At 44.9% G+C, this 20,000-nt stretch overlaps 1 protein-coding gene across 2 annotated transcripts in view; it reads right to left on the bottom strand.

Moving 5' to 3' along the window:
* The window catches only part of gc (GC vitamin D binding protein), a 22,572-nt gene extending 10,419 nt beyond the window's left edge, over positions 1-12,153 (bottom strand). Inside the window, exons 1-7 of one of the 2 annotated variants that reach the window (XM_036936486.1) lie at positions 11,481-12,153; positions 10,371-10,503; positions 4,348-4,470; positions 2,668-2,756; positions 2,396-2,534; positions 1,973-2,070; positions 1,734-1,863 (exon numbers count right to left, since the gene is read on the bottom strand). In XM_036936486.1, coding sequence (XP_036792381.1) covers positions 1,734-1,863; positions 1,973-2,070; positions 2,396-2,534; positions 2,668-2,756; positions 4,348-4,470; positions 10,371-10,424 — 633 coding nt within the window. In that variant the 5' untranslated portion in view covers positions 10,425-10,503; positions 11,481-12,153. The remainder of the gene's footprint in view (positions 1-1,733; positions 1,864-1,972; positions 2,071-2,395; positions 2,535-2,667; positions 2,757-4,347; positions 4,471-10,370; positions 10,504-11,480) is intronic. The other variant, XM_036936485.1, reaches the window with a different exon arrangement.
* Between the last annotated feature and the right edge of the window lie 7,847 nt (positions 12,154-20,000).

The raw sequence follows: 20,000 nt of genomic DNA, 5'->3' as shown, positions 1-20,000 counted from the left end.
GGAGGAAATGAAAGCGTGAGTGTGGGAAGAGAGAGGAGGAAATGAAAGCGTGAGTGTGGGAAGAGAGAGGAGGAAATGAAAGCGTGAGTGTGGGAAGAGAGAGGAGGAAATGAAAGCGTGAGTGTGGGAAGAGAGAGGAGGAAATGAAAGCGTGAGTGTGGGAAGAGAGAGGAGGAAATGAAAGCGTGAGTGTGGGAAGAGAGAGGAGGAAATGAAAGCGTGAGTGTGGGAAGAGAGAGGAGGAAATGAAAGCGTGAGTGTGGGAAGAGAGAGGAGGAAATGAAAGCGTGAGTGTGGGAAGAGAGAGGAGGAAATGAAAGCGTGAGTGTGGGAAGAGAGAGGAGGAAATGAAAGCGTGAGTGTGGGAAGAGAGAGGAGGAAATGAAAGCGTGAGTGTGGGAAGAGAGAGGAGGAAATGAAAGCGTGAGTGTGGGAAGAGAGAGGAGGAAATGAAAGCGTGAGTGTGGGAAGAGAGAGGAGGAAATGAAAGCGTGAGTGTGGGAAGAGAGAGGAGGAAATGAAAGCGTGAGTGTGGGAAGAGAGAGGAGGAAATGAAAGCGTGAGTGTGGGAAGAGAGAGGAGGAAATGAAAGCGTGAGTGTGGGAAGAGAGAGGAGGAAATGAAAGCGTGAGTGTGGGAAGAGAGAGGAGGAAATGAAAGCGTGAGTGTGGGAAGAGAGAGGAGGAAATGAAAGCGTGAGTGTGGGAAGAGAGAGGAGGAAATGAAAGCGTGAGTGTGGGAAGAGAGAGGAGGAAATGAAAGCGTGAGTGTGGGAAGAGAGAGGAGGAAATGAAAGCGTGAGTGTGGGAAGAGAGAGGAGGAAATGAAAGCGTGAGTGTGGGAAGAGAGGAGGAAATGAAAGCGTGAGTGTGGGAAGAGAGAGGAAGAAATGAAAGCGTGAGTGTGGGAAGAGAGAGGAGGAAATGAAAGCGTGAGTGTGGGAAGAGAGAGGAGGAAATGAAAGCGTGAGTGTGGGAAGAGAGAGGAGGAAATGAAAGCGTGAGTGTGGGAAGAGAGAGGAGGAAATGAAAGCGTGAGTGTGGGAAGAGAGAGGAGGAAATGAAAGTGTGAGTGTGGGAAGAGAGAGGAGGAAATGAAAGCGTGAGTGTGGGAAGAGAGAGGAGGAAATGAAAGCGTGAGTGTGGGAAGAGAGAGGAGGAAATGAAAGCGTGAGTGTGGGAAGAGAGAGGAGGAAATGAAAGCGTGAGTGTGGGAAGAGAGAGGAGGAAATGAAAGCGTGAGTGTGGGAAGAGAGAGGAGGAAATGAAAGCGTGAGTGTGGGAAGAGAGAGGAGGAAATGAAAGCGTGAGTGTGGGAAGAGAGAGGAGGAAATGAAAGCGTGAGTGTGGGAAGAGAGAGGAGGAAATGAAAGCGTGAGTGTGGGAAGAGAGAGGAGGAAATGAAAGTGTGAGTGTGGGAAGAGAGAGGAGGAAATGAAAGCGTGAGTGTGGGAAGAGAGAGGAGGAAATGAAAGCGTGAGTGTGGGAAGAGAGAGGAGGAAATGAAAGCGTGAGTGTGGGAAGAGAGAGGAGGAAATGAAAGCGTGAGTGTGGGAAGAGAGAGGAGGAAATGAAAGCGTGAGTGTGGGAAGAGAGAGGAGGAAATGAAAGCGTGAGTGTGGGAAGAGAGAGGAGGAAATGAAAGCGTGAGTGTGGGAAGAGAGAGGAGGAAATGAAAGCGTGAGTGTGGGAAGAGAGAGGAGGAAATGAAAGAGGAATGGAGAGATAACTCACTCTCTGCTTCATGCATGTGATCATGTCTCCGCTGCAGCAGGGGGCAGTAGTGGCTACGATCTTGTCTACAATGCCTCTCATCTCCTGGAACGAGGCCTGAGGCATCTTCTGACTGTACTGGATCATCTTCCTGTTAGAACAGACAGACACACGCGTCAACCAATAAGACTGGCCCAGGGGAAGGCTCTCCTAGCTCTTAGCCAATTAGGACCATAGATTGTTAGATTGTCATGTCTTACTTGGCCTTGAAAATGCGGTCTCCGTATTTGTTGTGGACAATGCACAGGGCCTTCAGTTCATTGACACGGTTCCTGACGAAGTGTTCGAACGTAGGTTTCTGAAAAAGAGAGAGAGTGTTCTCTTTGGCTAAAGTAGGTGCTTTACTTTCCATGCCAATAAAGGTGGTTGAATTAAATTGAGAATGGGAGTGACAGGTAGCCTAGCAGTTAAGTGCATTGGGCTAGTAACCAAAAGGTTGCTGGTTTCGAATCCCAGTGCCGACCAAGTGATAAATCTGTCGATGTCCTAATTGCTCTGGATAAGAGTGTCTGCTAAACGGACACGAATCAGCATCCAAAATGGCAAACTATTCCCTGATAGGTCCCTGGTCAAAAGTAGTGCACTATATAGGGAATAGGGTGCCATTTGGGACACTTCCTGACCTTGGTGTTGAAGCAGGTCTGGGCCTCGGCTTCACTCTTCCCACAGCAGGTAGCCAGAACCTCTCCGTAACTCTTAGTGACAGCCAGGATCACATGAGGAGGTAGCATGGTGTTACGCTTGGAGAACCTGAAGATGAAGCTGCAACACAACACCTTGTCTTGGCTTTAGCTCAGCGTCCCTAACACTGTATTTTAGCTGCCTGGAGGAGACCTATCCAAGGTTCAAACTCAGCGTCGGTCACAACCACAGGAGTTGAGTGGATCCCACTTACCTCTCCACGAAAGCCTTGCGGTCCTTCTTAAAGTCTTCACACTGGTCTGCAGCTGGAGACTCAGATGTGAGGGACAGGTCCCGGGGAATCTACAATTAATCAATCGACCAACACATTACTCAAATGCATCCATAAAGCTCTTTTTACTTCAGCAGTTGACACTGCTTTTACAGTATCCCGGCCTAGACCTCAAAGAGGCACAGTAGCTGGGAAAAGTGTGTTGCTGTCTCACCTAGCTACACTATATATATATATATATATATATAAAATGAGTGGATTCAGCTATTTCAGCCACACCCGTTGCTGACAGGAGTATAAAATCGAGCACACAGCCATGCAATCTCCATAGACAAACATTGGCAGTAGAATGGCCTTACTGAAGAGCTCAGTGACTTTCAACGTGGCAATGTCATAGCATGCCACCTTTCCAACAAGTCAGTTCTTTAAATTTCTGCTAGAGCTGCCCCTGTCAACTGTAAGTGCTGTTATTGTGAAGTGGAGACGTCTAGGAGCAACAACGGCTCAGCCGTAAAGTGGTAGGCAACAGAACGGGACCACAGAGTGCTGAAGCACGTAAAAGTAATCTACAACACTCACTACCGAGTTCCAAACTGCCTCTGAAAGCAACTTCTGCATGAGAAATGTTCGTTGAGAGCTTCAGGAAATGGGTTTCCGTGGCCGAGCAGCCGCACACAAGCCTAAGATCACCATGGGCAATGCCAAGCGTCAGCTGGAGTGGTGTAAAGCTCGCAGCCATTGGACTCTGGAGCAGTGGAAATTTATTCTCTGGAGTGATGAATCATCCTTCACCATCCTGCAGGCCGACGGACGAATCTGGGTTTGGCGGATGATAGGAGAACGCTACCTGCCCCAATGCATAGTGCTAACTGTAAAGTTTGGTGGAGGAGGAATAATGGTCTGGGGCTATTTTTCATGGTTCGGGGTAGGCCCCTTAGTTCCAATGAAGGGAAATCTTAACTCTACCACATAGGGTGACATTCTAGATGATTCTGTGCTTCCAACTTTGCGGCAACAGTTTGTGGAAGGCCCTTTCCTGTTTCAGCATGGCAATGCCCCCGTGCACAAAGCGAGGTCCATACAGAAATGGTTTGTCGAGATTGGTGTGGAAGAACTTGAAAGGCCTGCAAAGAGCCCTGACCTCAACCCCATCGAACACCTTTGGGATGAATTGGAACGCCGACTGCGAGCCAGGCCTAATCAGCCCACCATCAGTGCCCGACCTCACTAATGCTCTTGTGGCTGAATGGAAGTCCCTACAGCAATGTTCCAACATCTAGTGGAAAGCCTTCCCAGAAGAGTGGAGGCTGTTATAGCAGCAAAAGGGGGGACCAACTCCATATTAATGATTTTTGAATGAGATGTTAGACCAGCAGGTGTCCACATATTTTTGGTCATGTAGTGTACCTGTGTCTGTCTGTCTGTCTGACCTCCTCCTAGCATGTGTCCACATACTTTTGATCATGTAGTGTATCTTAAGATGAATCACCTCACCTAGCATCTGCTCAATGACTAAAATGTAAATGTAGAAAACTCACTAGAAGTTTAGTTTATTAATTCAAACAATAATAATAAAACAAGCACACATAAAACTTCAAAAAAGCCAAATATGCACAAAGAAACCAAGAGAGGAACCTGACTCGGAGGGGTGGCCTATCTTACCTTGGCCTTGTGGTCCACGAAGCAGTGGGTTCTCTCAATGGCAGTATTCTCACAGCAGTGCTTCAAATTGCTCTTCTCAACTAAGGTCTCAGAAGAACACACAGCACTCTGGAACAGGTCGGCCTGCACACACATAGTAGTAGTACACCTTTTTAGCCAGAAGAGGGTACTGTTGTATCTGTACAGGACATTCAAATGAAACCATAGCGATAGATAAGAGGACTCTAGAGGGATTCATTTCTTAAAAGGTCCTGATGTTTTTATCTGAATATCAGATCATTTCTGGATAACAATTAAGTATCTTACTGTGATGGTTTTCAATTAAAATGGTTAAAAAGAAACAAAAATAGCTTCTTAGCAAAGAACAATTTCTCAAGCAAGAATTTTGGTAGGACTGTCTGGGTGTGGTCTGAGTGGGGGAGGGGAGAACTGAAAACCAGCTGTTATTGGCTGAGAGGTTTGGAACTGTCTTTCTTAATTGATCTAATAACTAATTTACCGCCTGGTGATGTCAACCATGGAAGGCCAAAACTCCCTCCCACCAAAACAGGATGACATTTCAGGCAGCCTTTTCAAACAGCTCTTGAACTGATTCCAAGGCCATTGAATTCTGAATATTTTGAGCTCTATGGACTTTATCCAACATGTTACTGGGCCCACCTATATCCACAGCCATACTCTGGACCTGGTTGTAACCAAGGGGCTTTCTGCTGGGCCCACCCATAACCACAGCCATACTCTGGACCGGGTTGTAACCAAGGGGCTTTCTACTGGGCCCACCCATAACCACAGCCATACTCTGGACCTGGTTATTACCAAGGGGCTTTCTACTGGGCCAACCCATAACCACAGCCATACTCTGGACCTGGTTATTACCAAGAGGCTTTCTACTGGGCCCACCCATAACCACAGCCATACTCTGGACCTGGTTATTACCAAGGGGCTTTCTACTGGACCTGGTTATTACCAAGGGGCTTTCTACTGGGCCCACCCATAACCACAGCCATACTCTGGACCTGGTTATTACCAAGGGGCTTTCTACTGGGCCCATCCAAAACCACAGTCATACTCTGGACCTGGTAATTACCAAGGGGCTTTCTACTGGGCCCACCCATAACTACAGCCATACTCTGGACCTGGTTATTACCAAGGGGCTTTCTACTGGGCCCACCCATAACTACAGCCATACTCTGGACCTGGTTATTACCAAGGGGCTTTCTACTGGGCCCAGCCATAACCACAGCCATACTCTGGACCTGGTTATTACCAAGGGGCTTTCTACTGGGCCAACCCATAACCACAGCCATACTCTGGACCTGGTTATTACCAAGGGGCTTTCTACTGGGCCAACCCATAACCACAGCCATACTCTGGACCTGGTTATTACCAAGAGGCTTTCTACTGGGCCCACCCATAACCACAGCCATACTCTGGACCTGGTTATTACCAAGGGGCTTTCCACTGGGCCAACCCATAACCACAGCCATACTCTGGACCTGGTTATTACCAAGGGGCTTTCTACTGGGCCCAGCCATAACTACAGTCATACTCTGGACCTGGTTATTACCAAGGGGCTTTCTACTGGGCCAACCCATAACCACAGCCATACTCTGGACCTGGTTATTACCAAGGGGCTTTCTACTGGGCCCACCCATAACCACAGCCATACTCTGGACCTGGTTATTACCAAGGGGCTTTCTACTGGGCCAACCCATAACCACAGCCATACTCTGGACCTGGTTATTACCAAGGGGCTTTCTACTAGACCTGGTTATTACCAAGGGGCTTTCCACTGGGCCAACCCATAACCACAGCCATACTCTGGACCTGGTTATTACCAAGGGGCTTTCTACTGGGCCAACCCATAACCACAGCCATACTCTGGACCTGGTTATTACCAAGAGGCTTTCTACTGGGCCCACCCATAACCACAGCCATACTCTGGACCTGGTTATTACCAAGGGGCTTTCTACTGGACCTGGTTATTACCAAGGGGCTTTCTACTGGGCCCACCCATAACCACAGCCATACTCTGGACCTGGTTATTACCAAGGGGCTTTCTACTGGGCCAAACCATAACCACAGCCATACTCTGGACCTGGTTATTACCAAGGGGCTTTCTACTGGACCTGGTTATTACCAAGGGGCTTTCTACTGGGCCCACCCATAACCACAGCCATACTCTGGACCTGGTTATTACCAAGGGGCTTTCTACTGGGCCAAACCATAACCACAGCCATACTCTGGACCTGGTTATTACCAAGGGGCTTTCTACTGGACCTGGTTATTACCAAGGGGCTTTCTACTGGGCCCAGGCATAACCACAGCCATACTCTGGACCTGGTTATTACCAAGGGGCTTTCTACTGGGCCCACCCATAACCACAGCCATACTCTGGACCTGGTTATTACCAAGGGGCTTTCTACTGGGCCCACCCATAACCACAGCCATACTCTGGACCTGGTTATTACCAAGAGGCTTTCTACTGGGCCCACCCATAACCACAGCCATACTCTGGACCTGGTTATTACCAAGGGGCTTTCCACTGGGCCAACCCATAACCACAGCCATACTCTGGACCTGGTTATTACCAAGGGGCTTTCTACTGGGCCCAGCCATAACTACAGTCATACTCTGGACCTGGTTATTACCAAGGGGCTTTCTACTGGGCCAACCCATAACCACAGCCATACTCTGGACCTGGTTATTACCAAGGGGCTTTCTACTGGGCCCACCCATAACCACAGCCATACTCTGGACCTGGTTATTACCAAGGGGCTTTCTACTGGGCCAACCCATAACCACAGCCATACTCTGGACCTGGTTATTACCAAGGGGCTTTCTACTAGACCTGGTTATTACCAAGGGGCTTTCCACTGGGCCAACCCATAACCACAGCCATACTCTGGACCTGGTTATTACCAAGGGGCTTTCTACTGGGCCAACCCATAACCACAGCCATACTCTGGACCTGGTTATTACCAAGAGGCTTTCTACTGGGCCCACCCATAACCACAGCCATACTCTGGACCTGGTTATTACCAAGGGGCTTTCTACTGGACCTGGTTATTACCAAGGGGCTTTCTACTGGGCCCACCCATAACCACAGCCATACTCTGGACCTGGTTATTACCAAGGGGCTTTCTACTGGGCCAAACCATAACCACAGCCATACTCTGGACCTGGTTATTACCAAGGGGCTTTCTACTGGACCTGGTTATTACCAAGGGGCTTTCTACTGGGCCCAGGCATAACCACAGCCATACTCTGGACCTGGTTATTACCAAGGGGCTTTCTACTGGGCCCACCCATAACCACAGCCATACTCTGGACCTGGTTATTACCAAGGGGCTTTCTACTGGGCCCAGCCATAACCACAGCCATACTCTGGACCTGGTTATTACCAAGGGTCTTTCTATTGACATATCCTCTATTGTTGATGTTGCTTTCTCTGATCATCACTGAGGATGTTTTACCACCTTGTTGCCCATAGCAACAAGGGTAACACTGAACACATTATTAAGAAACTGGCTTTTTCTAACTTGATCACTATTAAATCAGAATAATTAGAGTGTGCTCTTCTCCAACCATTGATAAATCCTAACCCCCTCTTAATTAAACCTATGTGAACTTTCTGCATATTTGCTGCATATTTCAGAGATAAGATAACCAACATTAGCCTGGGTATCAGTCAAGCCAGACCTGATGACACAGACATGTTCAGGGAAGTGATATCACAACTTAAGCCTTTAAAAAAATAACATTTTAGAAGACAAGACCGAGGTACTAATTGTTGGAACCAAAGCCCAGTGAGAGAATCTGGAAGCACATTTTAATTCACAAAGACAAATCATCAGGTAAAAAAACCTAGGTATTATTTTAGATTCTAAACTCAATTTAGAATCATACGTTAAGAATGTGACCAAAAATATATTTTTTACCACCTGAGGTACATTGCCAAGGTGCAGCCGTTACAGAGAGGCTCATCCATGCTTTTATGACATTCAGGTTTGACTACTGTAATGCGTTCCTGTCTGGTCTACCCAAGAAAGCCATTGGTCAACCGCAAAACATACAGAAGGCTGCAGCACGGGTACTGTCCAAGACCAGAAGGAGAGCACACATTAGCACCACAATACATGTCAGACATGCTTTTGAGTTCTGTACCCAGTAGGTCCCTCGGGTCCTCTGGCCTTTTAACTCTCCCAAAGCCCAGGACCAGGAGACATGGAGAGACAGCCTTTAGTTACTATGCCCCCAGCCTCTAGTTACTATGCCCCCAGCCTTTAGTTACTATGCCCCCAGCCTTCAGTTACTATGCCCCCAGCCTTTAGTTACTATGCCCCCAGCCTTTAGTTATTATGCCCCCAGCCTTTAGTTACTATGCCCCCAGCCTTTAGTTACTATGCCCCCAGCCTTTAGTTACTATGCCCCCAGCCTTTAGTTACTATGCCCCCAGCCTTCAGTTACTATGCCCCCAGCCTTCAGTTACTATGCCCCCAGCCTTTAGTTACTATGCCCCCAGCCTTCAGTTACTATGCCCCCAGCCTTTAGTTACTATGCCCCCAGCCTTCAGTTACTATGCCCCCAGCCTTTAGTTACTATGCCCCCAGCCTTCAGTTACTATGCCCCCATCCTTTAGTTACTATGCCCCCAGCCTTTAGTTACTATGCCCCCAGCCTTCAGTTACTATGCCCCCAGCCTTTAGTTACTATGCCCCCAGCCTTCAGTTACTATGCCCCCATCCTTTAGTTACTATGCCCCCAGCCTTCAGTTACTATGCCCCCATCCTTTAGTTACTATGCCCCCAGCCTTTAGTTACTATGCCCCCAGCCTTTAGTTACTATGCCCCCAGCCTTTAGTTACTATGCCCCCAGCCTTTAGTTACTATGCCCCCAGCCTTTAGTTACTATGCCCCCAGCCTTTAGTTACTATGCCCCCAGCCTTTAGTTACTATGCCCCCAGCCTTTAGTTACTATGCCCCCAGCCTTTAGTTACTATGCCCCCAGCCTTTAGTTACTATGCCCCCAGCCTTTAGTTACTATGCCGCCAGCCTCTGGAATATCCTGTCAGAGAACCTGAGGGGGACCAAAGATCTTAAAAGACACCTTTTTAGCTCTGCTTTTCCTTACGGTGCTTTTTAGTCGTTCAGTTTTTGTCATTCTTTAGTTTTTTTAAAATCTTATATTTGTTGTGTAGTACATTTTTCTGCTTTTATTTTCGTTGTTTTTTAATAGTTTTTTTTCCCCCTGTGAAACACATTGCGTTGCGTTCCATGTCTGAAATGCGCTGTATAAATAAAGCTTGATTTGATTTGAACTAATCATCGAGCCCTTTGACTAATTCAATCAGGTGTGCCAAGTAAGGGTTAAAACAAAAATGTTAAACGTCTGACTAAAAACATCAGCCAACTAATGCCCAATTACATACAAACCCCTACCTCTGGTCCCTCCCCTGCCTACCAATGGCCGGGCTGCCTCCTCACCTCCATACCTCTGGCCCCTCCCTCGGGCTGGGCAAGTCCCTCCCTACCTCCCCCCTAATCTGGCCCCTCCCCTCCCTACCTTTAGCACCTACTGCTGGCCGGGCTGGCCCCTCCCCTCCCAACCTCCTACCGCTGGACCTCCCCACCGGCAAGGCTGGCCCCTCCCCTCCCTACCACTGGCCGTGCTGGCCCCTCCCCTCCCTACCACTGGCCGTGCTGGCCCCTCCACTCCCTACAACTGGCTGGGGTGGCCCCTCCCCTCCTTACCACTGGCCGTGCTGGCCCCTCCCCTCCCTACAACTGGCCGGGGTGGCCCTCCTCTCCTTACCACTGGCCGTGCTGGCCCCTCCCCTCCCTACCACTGGCCAGGCTGGCCCCTCTCCTCCCTACCTACCACCTCTGGCCCCTCCCCTCCCGACCCTCTATCCTGTCCCCTACCTACCCTTACATCTGGCCCCTACCTCTGGCTGGGCTGGGCACATCAATGTGATTGGCTTGTGTCAGATAGGGATGAGGAGGTGTGGTTGGGGTCTCTCACCACGTCCCTGTTGCAGTCTTCTAGGGGTTCGTCTGAGCAGCATTGGATGCCCATGGTGAAGGCTTCCGCAACCAGGGGCACCACGTCATCCAACAAACTATCTGGAAGGTTCTGAGCCAGCCCTACTAGTGCCCTACACACACACACACACACACACACACACACACACACACACACACACACACACACACACACACACACACAACACCTGTCACAACTCTCCTTACCCGGCAATAGATAACAGTCAAACTCCAGCCAACAAGTTTAAAAATGTCAAAGGTGAAACCAAATGTCCCAGATAGATAGGCAAACACACACACACACACACACACACACACACGCACACACGCACACACCACACACACACAGTATGCACACACACACACCACACGCACACAGCATGCACACACACACATACACACACACACACACACACACAGCATGCACACACACCCACACCACACGCACACAGCATGCACACACACACATACACACACACACACACACAGCACGCGCACACACACACACACACACACACAGACAGACAGTGAGATTCCGACACTTCACCAAAATATTTACACTACGCTGCTGTTAAACCCCATTTTAAATCAGCAGAGAAATTCCAGATGAACAAAATAGGACAAATCAAATCCATGTAAAAAACAGTATTAAGTGGTTAAAGAATCTGAGGTCCAGGCACTCAGGTGAGTTTGAAAACAAAGGCAGTGATTAAATAAAAGCTTTTTACAGCTTTACTCACGTAGATTTACTCACGTAGATTTACTCACGTAGATTTACTCACATAGATTTACTCACATAGATTTACTCACATAGATTTACTCACAAAGAGTTACTCACATAGATTTACTCACATAGATTTACTCACATAGATTTACTCACAAAGAGTTACTCACAAAGAGTTACTCACATAGATTTACTCACATAGATTTACTCACATAGATTTACTCACGTAGATTTACTCACACAGATTTACTCACGTAGATTTACTCACATAGATTTACTCACATAGATTTACTCACGTAGATTAACTCACGTAGATTTATTCACATAGATTTACTCACATAGAGTTACTCACATAGATTTACTCACAGAGTTACTCACATAGCCTTGAATCCATCTTTCTTGGCCTCTGTGAAGATGGTACAGATCTGATTCTGAGACCGGGCTGATACACACAGCAGCACCAACAGGCTACAGACAGCCAACAACTGCATGATGGAAGGTAAGACTCGCGGACGGAGGGATGGATGGAAGAGGGGATCTAGCGATTGAGCCCAAGAGCAGAGAGACACGGGGCTTCTTTATACTTTTGTAGAATTTTTCAGTTGTCAATCATTAGCTAACCTCTCTCTCTCTTTCTCATTTGAGTCTGTCTGTCACACAGTGGTCTCTCAGTACACACTACTGGTCAGATTAAATGTTTTCTTAGTTAGTTATATGGAAATCCAACCTCCCATATTACACATATTACAAATGATTGCTATTCTTGGAGATGAAAGTGCAGAATCTGTGTGATGTAATTGGGGGGGGGGGGCAGGCTGGGGACACAAAGGTCTGAAGGTACAACGTCCACTCTGCTGTGTCTCCACACTGTCCCCATACAAACCTGCCATGTACCATCTGACCAGTAAATATTTCCACCATGAATCGATCTAAACTGATTGTACCTGTATACAGCCTATAGTAGCCTACAGTGGAACAAGGGTCAATGGTTTACTTATGTCACCTTTATTTATGAGATCCCATTAAAACACAAAGATAAATACAAAATAAAACACAACCATGGTACAAATAACAGGAATAGTACTGAAAGGTGTATGGTATCAGGTGTTATACCCCGTTTTGTAATTCATTAGCAGTAGGCCAATAGATGATGTGCATTGTTACAGCTATTATATATATGCATGCTTTGTCAATAACACTCATGAATGCAACTGTTTATGTAAAAAAAAAAAATGGATAAAATAAAACTCCCGAATGAAACTGTTTATGTCAAATAGCGTTGTGTTCTACTTGTAGCCCTGATCGTCCTGAAAATAAAATGGTCTAACACTTCATTTTGAGGCGGAATACAAGGCGGTGGACATGCAGATTAATGACGATCAGATAAATGAGTAGCAGTCTCGGGCCTGATCGGGTTCATGTGTCCAGGAATAGACCTACACCCCCGTAATCTTACACAAACACCCCCTCTTGGACTGTCAACAGACTTTTAGCCTACACAAATTACACACCCCATGTACATAAACACGTGGACACACAACACCCACACGACATTAGAAAGCACAAAACACGCATTCACACCCGTGCACGCACAAACAAACTGAATGACACCTACACCGACTGTACCAAACATTAGGAACATCTTCCTAATATTGAGTTGCACCCCCTTTTGCCCTCAGAACAGCCTCAATTCGGCAGAACATGGAATTGACAAAGTGTTGAAAGCGTTGCGCAGGGATGCTGACCGATGTTGATTCCAATGCTTTCCACAGTAGTGATGGGACTATTGATACCGGAGCTCTGATGCAGTTTTCAGCGCATTACTGAGCCGAAATAATATACTGACTGATGCTCGTTTCAAAAATAACATTACGACGTGATCAATGACGTCCGAAGTTTCGTTTGATCACGTGTTTAAAAAAAAAAAACCGTTGCAAAAAGCGTCATCACACTGATTTCTTCTTCTTCTTTAGGATTTGTTTTGGCGGATCGCGTCCAATTTAGGCGCATACACCGCCACCTACTGTACTGGTGTGTGAGGCCACTCACGGTCTAACTACATTAAATTCTGGATACCGTAATAGAAAATTTCCTGACAACTATTAGCCCTCTAAAAAACCCACGGCCCATTCCACTATTTAACCCTGTGTAATCAACGGTCTGAAAAGCCATAATAATACCACTTAACACCCACTGCAACTGTTCACACTACTCACATCTCGGATTCTCCCTCCTACACACTGCTGCAAAATGCCCATAAACTTGACACCTAAAACACCATAGTATTTTTGGAACAAAAGCTCTCACACAATAACTTACACTTCCTAATGTAACGGATGTGAAACGGCTAGCTTTCAATCGGTGACATCACTTGCTCTGAGACCTTGAAGTAGTGGTTCCCCTTTGCTCTGCAAGGGCAGTGGCTTTTGTGGAGCGATGGGTAACGATGCTTTGTGGTTGACTGTTGTTGATGTGTGCAGAGGGTCCCTGGTTCGTGCCCGGGTATGGGCGAGGGTGACGGTCTAAAGTTACGCTGTTACAATTGCACCTGCCATTACAATGAATTCACCCTCACTCTCTTCTCGTTCACTTTCCTCCTTTAGCTCTCACAAAAGTTCTTGTACGATCCTCCATTCCATATTCCCTCAAAACATATTCCACTTTTCTCCTTATCTGCCATCTCCTCCTTCAACAGATCTTCCAGAAGGTTTGTGCCTTCCCCCACTCCATATTCATTCATAATATGTTCCACTTTCTTTTTTTTCATCCCCACGTGGTGACCACATCAATTGGTGTCACCTATATTCCACAGATTTCTCCATGGTTTCGGTGCAGTAATGGGGCAGTCACTACCATCATGAGACTTTTAATAATTGTTTTATTCTGTGTTGTTACAGCATTTAACCCACTAAATGCATAGTGCATTTCAAGTAAAGATTGCTTGTGCCAAATTTAACGCCCCTGCTCAAAATCTGAAATAACCTCCTTTTGTAAATCTATTAGCTGCTCCTCTGTGTCTGTCAATAGATCGCTTTCTGCGTGCAGGCAGCTCACTCTGCATGCACTCTGCTCATGGCGGCTCTGAGTGTGTGAGTTTCCATAGCAACAGCTTTGCTTGGGCTGCTCTGCTCATTGAAGAGATACGAGAGAGCTGTTAGCTACGTTTCATCACTCTAAACTCTGACAAACCTCTAGGAACATTATTATTTTCTGTTAGTGATCAATTTCGTGATATCCGAGCCCTACCCGTACCTTAGTTATTGATGAGAAAACAGGCCCTGCCTGGCCCTAACCCGACGTATAATGCCAGGCCCATTCGGGCCCGGGTCGGGTAGCAGAGCTCTACTAGTGAACATTAGAAATCTTCACTGTAAAATTCCAGGTCCTCCAAACTGGGGAAGCATTTGGAATCTTAGTGCGATCTGTTTGATCTGAAACAGATTCACATTAGCTTGAGAATTTGTCGAGCTATGAAGATGTTCTCTCCGAGTTAAGTGTTTTCTAGGCAACAGTAGTCTTGGCAAGCTAACAAGAAAAAAACGTTCTTTTATACTAAATAAATACTGCACTCTCTCAACTAATTTTCTAGATTCATGATAGTGTTGTTAGACAAAGCAAGGAAAGTGAACTTCAAAACGTGATTTAGTTTTATTGGAATTTACAGCTGTTGTTGGTAAATAATGAATCTGCTAGCTTCTTTCTACAACAGCTCTGTCTATGGATTCGTAGAAGCTATTCCTAATACTTTTTCAGTTTTGAAAAGCAGAGAAGTAGAGGACGATTTCATAACCTCTTAAGTTTTGTCTGAATTGTTGGGAGAGTGGTCATAATGGAAGTTATTTGGAAAAAGTTTGGGGAAAATGTGGTAATACAGTTACTAAAACAGCTGTATCGTTAGATTCGTAGGGGATATTTTAGTTCCTCGTACAGATTTGAATAGCAGAAAAGTAGATGTAGATGTCATATGCTCTAACTTTTTTTATCTAAGTTGTTGCAAAGTGGCCAAAGTAGCTGATTTGTGTGAAAAGTTGCATTATTGCATGTGTAGGGAATGGAATGTTGGACGTGATGATGTCACAATGGGGAGCTTTAGTATGTTGAGGAAATGCCATCAAAGTGAATGAAGATCGACCCCCAAAAATATATAACTTTAAAAGTATAAAATATATTAAAAAGTTAAATACCACCAACTCAATCCAGACCAGTCTATACTTTTTAAAGTTTGAAATGCGTTTCTAGTTTAAACGGTGTAGGAGGAGTTGAATAATAACTATAATAAGAAGGAGTATGTCAAAAATGTAAGTGGGGGCTTTCGCTTCGCAAGCCCCACAACTAGCTACTTCACATGTTGATATTGACTTTGGTATTATTGTCTGTAGCTACGTTTGCTAGCTAGCCAGCCAGCCCATAGAGAGAGAGCATTGCATTGTGGGTTTTGTAGTCGACTTGAGCTGCAACAGATTTCCACAACGATTTTCACGTTGCTACCAACCTTATTATAATGACAAAATTAAACATTAGTTCACAAAAAATATTGTTCTCACATATTGGCGTTATGGTACAATGTAAATGATAGGAATGAGTGGTTTTGGGTGTATTTTCCTTTAATGTAAAACAATTATTATCAAAACCGAAATCGAAAACCATGATGGAGAATAATTTATGTCTGTAATAAAACCCTTTTATGGGGAGCCCCTGCCCAGTCATGTGAAATCCGTAGATTTCATAGATAGCCTAATTCATTTATTTCAATTCACTAATTTCCTTATATGAACTGTAACTCAGCAAAATCTTTGAAATTGTTGCGTGATGTGTTTCTATTGTTGTTCAGTATACATCGTTAGCAACCCTAGCGAACACCACTAGTTAGCTATGTCATTAGCAGCACTTGCTAGTTGACTACATCGTTAGCAGTGCTAGCTATTTAGCTACAGCATTAGCAGCACTAGCTAATTTGCTAGCTATGTCGTTACTAACTGCTAACATTGGAGGATGGGGAGAGTTGTCATGTCTGCAGAAGAGTGGGGGCTAGTGGGGGTTGAGGGTCATGTTCATGTCACAGTGAACAATGAGACAGATATTTCACTAATTGTATAAATGTGAAGCATCCGGTTTGCGTTTTCCACTCACTACCAAATATGGTGGTTAGAGGAAGCCCAGTGCGTTTTCCACTCACTACCAAATATGGTGGTTAGAGGAAGCCCGGTGCGTTTTCCACTCACTACCAAATATGGTGGTTAGAGGAAGCCCAGTGGCCGGCAGTGGGAGAAAATGGAGAGAGACAGATTTTGGCCGACATTCTGCTAATTTTGCTCATCTATGACACATTTGATCTCAATACAGTTTTCTGTTTCCAAAACTAAAATCTGTTACCAACAGAGTGGACTATGTTTTGTAGACTTTACCATTTGCCAAAGTGTACAAAAAAAAAAAATAGCACTGTTTAGGAGTGCACGGGCGAATTGAGTTATTGCACACAGAGTAGGTTGTTCCCTAATGGAAATATACAAGAACATGCTAGAACGCGCCACAATAGGCTCTGCCCACTATAATTATGTTGATACCATTGGAAACGACAGGCTGTCTTGGGTTAGTCATAACAAATATTTGGTCATGTTCTGTGAAGTCCCACACATGTACATACGCACTCACGAAGAAGTCTTGTTAAACATCGACCAAGCCTTCAAAATATTTCATGTCATGTGATTAGGGATAGTATGACATTAAGCATTTTGAAGGCTTGTTAGACATTTCGCAGACTTCTTGGTGAGTGTGTATCTACATGTGTGGGATTTCACAGGACTTGACCTTGACCCTCCTACTCTTCTGTGGACATGACAACTGTGATTAGGGATTCCGTTTATCTGGTACTTCTCACCTCTACTGAATTTTCCCCCAAGTTCGAGTGTGTATGTACATGTGTGGGACTTCACATAACATGACTATGACCCTCAAACCCCTCGCCCCCCACTCTTCTGCAGGCATGACAACTTCCCCACCCCCCAATGTTGTTAGCAGTTAGTAATGATGCAGCTAGCTAGCGCTGAAGCAAATTAGCTAGCGCTGCTAACACTGTAGTTAACTAGATAGTGTTGCTAACGTCATAGCTAGCGTTGCTAATAACTAATAGCTAACACTAACCAGTTTTTTGTAACTAATAAAATCAAAGAAACTGAAAAAAAAAGTTAACGAGCGTTGTTAATGCTGAAGCTAGCTAGTGTGGCTAATGTCATAACTAACTTGTTAGCGCTGCTAACTACATAGCTAACTAGCTAGTGCTGCTAATAATGTACCTAACTAGAGTAAGCTACTGTTGCTGACGATGTAGCTAGTGCTGCTGCTTACCACGTAGCTAACTAGCGAGCGCTGCTAAGTTAGCTAGTGTTACTAACGGTGAAACTAGCTAGCGCTGCTGATGTCGTGGCTAACTTGTAAGCTCTGCTAACAACATAGCTAAGTCTATAAGGAATTCGAGCAATACATTGAGACCAGTACACATTCTTCAAATAAGAACGCTGTTAAAACAATCAATATGTGTGCATCTTTCAAGGTCTTTCTATGATCTGTAATTTGTTGTACCCCCTAGCATATGTTAGCATTGTCTGATTGTATACTTAAATTTTCTCTTAAAAAATAAATACAAAAAAAAAAAAACATAGCTAACGACTTAGCTAGCGTTGCTAACTATGTAGCATTTGAATAAATGTCATAGGCAAAACTATTTCTCTGCTTTTTAACAAACTTTGCAGCCTAAAATATTTCGATGACCTTTGGAATATTTGATGCCTTTTAACAAACTTCGCAGCCTATTATTTGTGTGGCAGCATTATCTATGGAACACACAACTGCCCACACCTCCCTGCCAGGCTGCCTGGTACACCAGAAATACATTCATTTCCAATGGAATCTTTCAGCATTGCGTTGCAGTTGCAATGCGTTCTGTGTGGTGCGTACATTGGATTCATCCAACATATGCATCAAACTGTCTGTGGAGACGGCTTGACAGAAATGGTAGCAGCCTCCAGTATTTATGCTGCATTAGTTTATGTGTCGGGGGGGCTAGGGTCAGTTTGTTATGTCTGGAGTACTTCTCCTATCTTATCCGGTGTCCTGTGTGAATGTAAGTATGCTCTCTCTAATTCTCTCTTTCTCTCTTTCTTTCTCTCTCTCAGAGGACCTGAGCCCTAGGACCATGCCTCAGGACTACCTGGCATGATGACTCCTTGCTGTCCCCAGTCCACCTGGCCGTGCTGCTGCTCCAGTTTCAACTGTTCTGCCTGTGATTATTACTATTTGACCATGCTGGTCATTTATGAACATTTGAACATCTTGGCCATGTTCTGTTATAATCTCCACCCGGCACAGCCAGAAGAGGACTGGTCACCCCTCATAGCCTGGTTCCTCTCTAGGTTTCTTCCTAGGTTTTTGGCCTTTCTAGGGAGTTTTTCCCTAGCCACCGTGCTTCTACACCTGCATTGCTTGCTGTTTGGGGTTTTTAGGCTGGGTTTCTGTACAGCACTTTGAGATATCAGCTGATGTACGAAGGGCTATATAAATAAATTTGATTTGATGGAATTACATCAGAATTTTACAAATTATTTTCTGAACAAGTAGCTCCTTTCCAATTTGAAGTCTTTTTTAGAGAGTATTAAAAACAAATGTTCTCCCTCCTACAATGAGTCAGGGGTTTAATAACACTGATACCTAAGCCTAAAAAATAAGTGCTGCTCATCGATAACTGGCGTCCAATTTGTCTTCTTAATAATGACTATAAAACAGCCTTACTACTTGCAAAAATAATTAATGAAGTCCTGGATGCAGTGTCATTGATGAAACACAGTCTGGCTTCATGAGGAACAGACATTTTTTCTAACAATGTCAGACTAGTATTAGACATACTTGACTACTCAGACCTAATAACTGAGGATAGCTTCATATAATTTTTTTGATTTTTATAAAGCATTTGACACAGTAGAGCATCAGTTTCTCTTCCACTCCCTTGAGAGACTTGGCTTTGGGGATTTTTTCTGTAAGGCTATTAAGACTCTATGCAAATGGAAAACAGCTCTATCAAATTGAAATATGGCACCTCACCTAGATTTGAGTTAAAGAGAGGAATTAGGCAAGGTTGTCCTATCTCCCCGTACCTGTTTTTATTAATCACCCAACTTCTTACAAATTCTTTAAATAATAGTCCTGTACAAGGTATTTAAATAAATTATTATAAGCCAGCTGGCTGATGATACTACACTTTCTCTGAAAGACGCTAACCAAATTCCCATAATCGATCAATGTGATACAATCCTTTTCCAAAGCGTCTGGTCTATATCTTAACATTAATAAATGTGAACTCATAGCTGTCAAAGATTGTGTGACACCTTCATATTATGGTATTCCAGTAAAAGAATAACTTCCATATTTAGGCATAACCGTTACCAAGGATCAGAAGTCTAGAGGCTTACTACATTTTAACCCTCTTATTAAAAAAAACCCAGAAGAAACTAAATTAATGGCTACAGAGGGACTTATCTTTAAAAGGTAGAGTCCTAATAACCAAGGCTGAAGGTATCTCTAGGCTAACGTATGGTGCTCTATCTTTATATCTTGACAGTAAAATAAGCAAGGGGATAGACCAGATGCTTTTCAACTTTCTGTGGAGAAACCGTACCCATTACACTAGGAAAACTGTTGTAATGAACACTTATGAGAATGGTGGACTGAATTTTCTGGACATTACTACTTTATTACAGACAAAAAAAGAAACAGGCACGGAGCAGGTCGGTCTCGAACCCTCGGAACTTCTAGCCCGAAGTCCAGCGCGCTATCGACTGTGCCATAAAAGCACGCTCGAGCGGCTGAGTCGATATATAAACCCCCAGGTCGTTA

The sequence above is a fragment of the Oncorhynchus mykiss genome, chromosome 11 (genome assembly GCF_013265735.2).
Source record: "Oncorhynchus mykiss isolate Arlee chromosome 11, USDA_OmykA_1.1, whole genome shotgun sequence".
Taxonomy (NCBI): Eukaryota; Metazoa; Chordata; class Actinopteri; order Salmoniformes; family Salmonidae; genus Oncorhynchus; species Oncorhynchus mykiss.
This window is presented reverse-complemented; position numbering and strand designations above follow the sequence as displayed.